The sequence below is a fragment of the Magnolia sinica genome, chromosome 19 (assembly GCF_029962835.1).
Source record: "Magnolia sinica isolate HGM2019 chromosome 19, MsV1, whole genome shotgun sequence".
Lineage (NCBI taxonomy): Eukaryota > Viridiplantae > Streptophyta > Magnoliopsida > Magnoliales > Magnoliaceae > Magnolia > Magnolia sinica.
Window position 1 is genome coordinate 22,057,094 of NC_080591.1, and position 3,879 is coordinate 22,060,972.

General features: G+C 38.4%; 1 protein-coding gene across 1 annotated transcript; it reads left to right on the plus strand.

Annotated features, from left to right (window-relative positions):
* On the plus strand, positions 1-3,879 carry LOC131235234 (uncharacterized). The gene is made up of 3 exons (XM_058232376.1): positions 1-188; positions 313-396; positions 3,688-3,879. The coding sequence occupies exons 1-3, from the start codon at positions 45-47 to the stop codon at positions 3,715-3,717; spliced, it is 258 nt and encodes an 85-aa protein (XP_058088359.1). The 5' UTR covers positions 1-44; the 3' UTR covers positions 3,718-3,879.

Below are 3,879 nucleotides of genomic sequence, written 5' to 3' on the forward strand. Positions count from 1 at the left end.
AACCTATAATCCCATTCTTTCTCTTTCTGGAAGAAACGAAACCTATGGCGATGCGATCTGCAGCGATCCCTCGAGCTTTTATCTCACGCGTTATGGAAGCTTCTAGAAGGACCTCTCGCTACTTCAGCGATGGAACGGGCAGGGTTCTTGGCGAGGAAGAAAAAGCTGCTGAAAACGTCTACATCCAGGTATGCTCTCTCTTTCTCTCTCTATCGCTCCTCGATCAGTTGGTCTCTTGATCAATGATCCAGATTATTATTATTCGATTCTCGACCGTTGGATATTGATTTCTTTATTCTTCTTTTTCTGAAGAAAAAGGAGAGAGAGAGGTTGGAGAAGCTGAGGCTGAAGATGGAGAAGGAGAAAGGAACCTCGGAGAAGGAGAAACCTGAGAAGGTATGGAAATGATATCTGCACTCTCACCGATTTATAGATATGCTCTCTGTTTTGACTTTTGGTAATACAATAGTACGGACTTACCATGAGGGATCATTTGGATGCCTAACTTTTTAAGTTGCAAGGGATCACCTGAAATAAGTTTTTCACATGCTGCTTGCTTGGATGTAAGTTAGAGATTTTTATTTTATTTTAATTTTTAATTTTAATTTTAATTTTAAAAGCTACAAAGTGTTTACAGGTGAGAAAGTATCTGTTCAAACCGGCATAAAAAAAAAAAAGAAAAAAAAAGGAAAAGAAAAAAAGAAAAAGCAAAGAAAGTCCCTTTTATGTGATTTGCTAATTTTGATGGGATTTACCGCTCTAATCTCTATCTGGTGTGAATATCTACTTAATACGTTGTAAACACTTTATAAGTTAGCCAGACAGATAAATTTTTTTAACCTATAAACAGATTACCACTCAAAAACCAAACATAATAGCATCTAAGCAGTTTACACTTGAAACTCTTTTCAAGCTTTTCATGTGTAAAGTGTTTACAACTTAATACTTTAGAGCCATCCAAACGACAAGTTAAACATAAACTTTAATAACTATGGTCCAAACGAAACCATAAAGAACTCATCTAAAAAAATAAATAAAAATAAAGTACATCCATAACAATAGTAATTGGGGAATCATCTTCTCCAACCATGCATGTTTGAGGCCAGGGTCAACTTTAAGGAACACTGCCGCCAAAGTGGCCATATGGGGTGACGCATCTGATGGTTGTAGTGGATATCGCATACACATCATGGTTGGCCTTGAATAAAACCAAGGGTAGGTGTTCCCCTCCCAACCGTTTTCCATGATGTTGCCCACCTGAATCATGGATTTGGGCTGAACTTTGGTCCATGAGCCTCACATGAGCTGACACATTTGATGATTGGAGCGCAATTTACGTGCACACCATGGTGTGGGTCACCCCAAGAATGCCTAAGAGTTCGCATGTTAAGCTCCTCCGCACCACAGTTTGCAGGGGAGCATTACTCTGTGTGCGTGCGCACACGCGCATGTCACACATTTGGAAGAGAAGTGCTCATTGGGGTCATTTGACAGTCCAATTGATCGATTTGAACTATCTATTAAGTCCATAACTTATTACATGGGTACCAGGCGAAAATCACTCTAATCAGGTGATCTGATTCGTCCCTGATGTGGCCCTATTTTCTTGGCCAACCTTTTTCCAAGTCATGGATGGGATATCTAGGATTGCCTTACAAAAGTGATCCTTTGGAATCATAAGCAATCCACGATGGGCCCTAACAAATACAATGGATCAAATGTTGATTGGACCTATTTTTGTGTAAACGATCTTGACTGTCAATATTAAATGCTATTGGTCAGATGGTGAAGATTTTCATATTGGTATGACGTTTGCATGGTAGCCCATGAAATGAGCCTTGAACATAATGAGCAGTTTGATTGGATTGTATAAGTGTCCCAATGCAGCTAGGAGCACTATAACATATATTGCTCTAGGAGCACCATAGCATTTCTCAATATGGAAAAAAAAGTAGGATAAATGAAACTTAAATTGGTACCTTTATGACAATTGTTTCCTCAATAGATGTAAGAATTTAATCCATGCTGTTATTTTCTAAAATGAATATCTAGAATATCCAGTTTTTTTTTTTGATGCATTCCATGCTTTTGTACTGCCAATGTGAAAAAAAGAAGACCATATTTCTGTATCTCGGTGACTTGACTCAAAACTTCAACAGGTCAACTCAGGTTGATGAGATTTGAACTAAGTTGTTCAGAAACTTTCCTCTCAATGCCGGCTGAATCGTATGGGGGAGATTCAGTCTGAATCACCATAACTCGAACAAGTTGACCTGTTTTGGATAATATGGGGGCCAATTCGGGCCATGTCGCCCACCTCTTTTTTGATATGGACGGGTTTTGGATAATATTTAAACATTGGTTGAGACTGGAATGAGTCAATTGATGTAATTCTAGGTCAATTGTTTTGTTTATAAAAGTGATGAAGGCAGGTCGAATGAACAACCTTCACCAAGAAACCAAACATCATAGCCTCCATATCATCTTCTTTGGACATTCCAATTATTTGAAATACTTATTTTTATTTAATTATAGGCTACTGAGTCAAGTGAAGATTTGGTTGAGTTTTCGAGTCAACTTGGTCTAGCTGGACATCATATCAAGTTTTCATGTTTGCTTCTATGACAATGTTAAAGTTCTCCTCAAAAAATTACAGCAGGTTGAGCAAGAAGAAAAATGAGTGCAGCTATGCTTGGCATAACATCTAAAGATGGATTGAAAAAGCTTGGCATAACTTCTAAAGATGGATTGAAAAAGGCATAAGCCTTGGGTAATTTGTTGAAGAAAAAGCTACTTGAATGAAATGCAAAATTTAGACAGGTACATTTTTTTTTTTTTGAAAGATTAGACTGATACAGATCAAACTAAAGATAAGCATAAGTGCATAACACATCTTTTTCTTGGAGTGAATGTCGTTTTTATTTTCGCATCCCGTAATTTCACATTTTTTAATTGATGATTCTTTTGTTTTGTTAAATCCTTTCTTTTGCTCCTAGTTGACCAATTGGATTGTATCACTGGTACATGTCCAATTTCTCTCTTGTTTTGCCTCAAGACATAAGCTTGTCTTTTGATTGGTGTACAATCATTGTTTAGAGGAATGCTATTATGATTGCCAGCTTCATGAGTTCCATGAAGTCACCACGCACTTTTATATTTCTCTGGAGACTTGAGTCGACTAGTATAGGGGGAGAACAGAAGAGTTGTTGGGTGGGTCATATACAAAGAACGAATTGGGTTTACTTATACTGGCTCGTGTCCTGGCCAAGCCACATGCCAAATGACTATTTAAAACCATGATCCGGCGTACATGAGGCATGTGTCAATGGTGATCTGGATTTTTGACTAGGTGGCCCATGGCTGAAATGAGGTGATCCGACCGTAGTAGCTATCCAATAAGTGGCTTGAAAATGGATGGTGGCAAACAGTTGAGCAATGGTCTGCATTCAAGAGGAAGGAAAAAAGTCTTAACCATCGGCCATTAAGGTTCATTCGATCACCAGGATCTTAGGCTATGGTCCGTAAACTTTGTGGTCCACCAGATTGATCAGTGGTCAGGATCACAGGATTGCATGCATACTTGATGGAACTTCCATGAAGGCACACATCATAATAGCATATCACCAATTTGTTAATCATATCTGATTCTATGTCGCTCTCTTGCTGATCCTGTTCTTCTGTTCTCAGAAAGCTGAAGATGAAGTCCACAAAGGTTGATCGCTGTTGGTTCCCAGTACTGATGAGGAACAAATAAAATGTATATAGATCTTGGATAGGAGACTTCTGCAGGTTTGGTGTTCTTTGTTCATAAAGAGTGGATGCATGGTGATGGGTTTCTTCTTTTTCTATGAAAGAGCAGTTACCTTCCTTACCATGCTA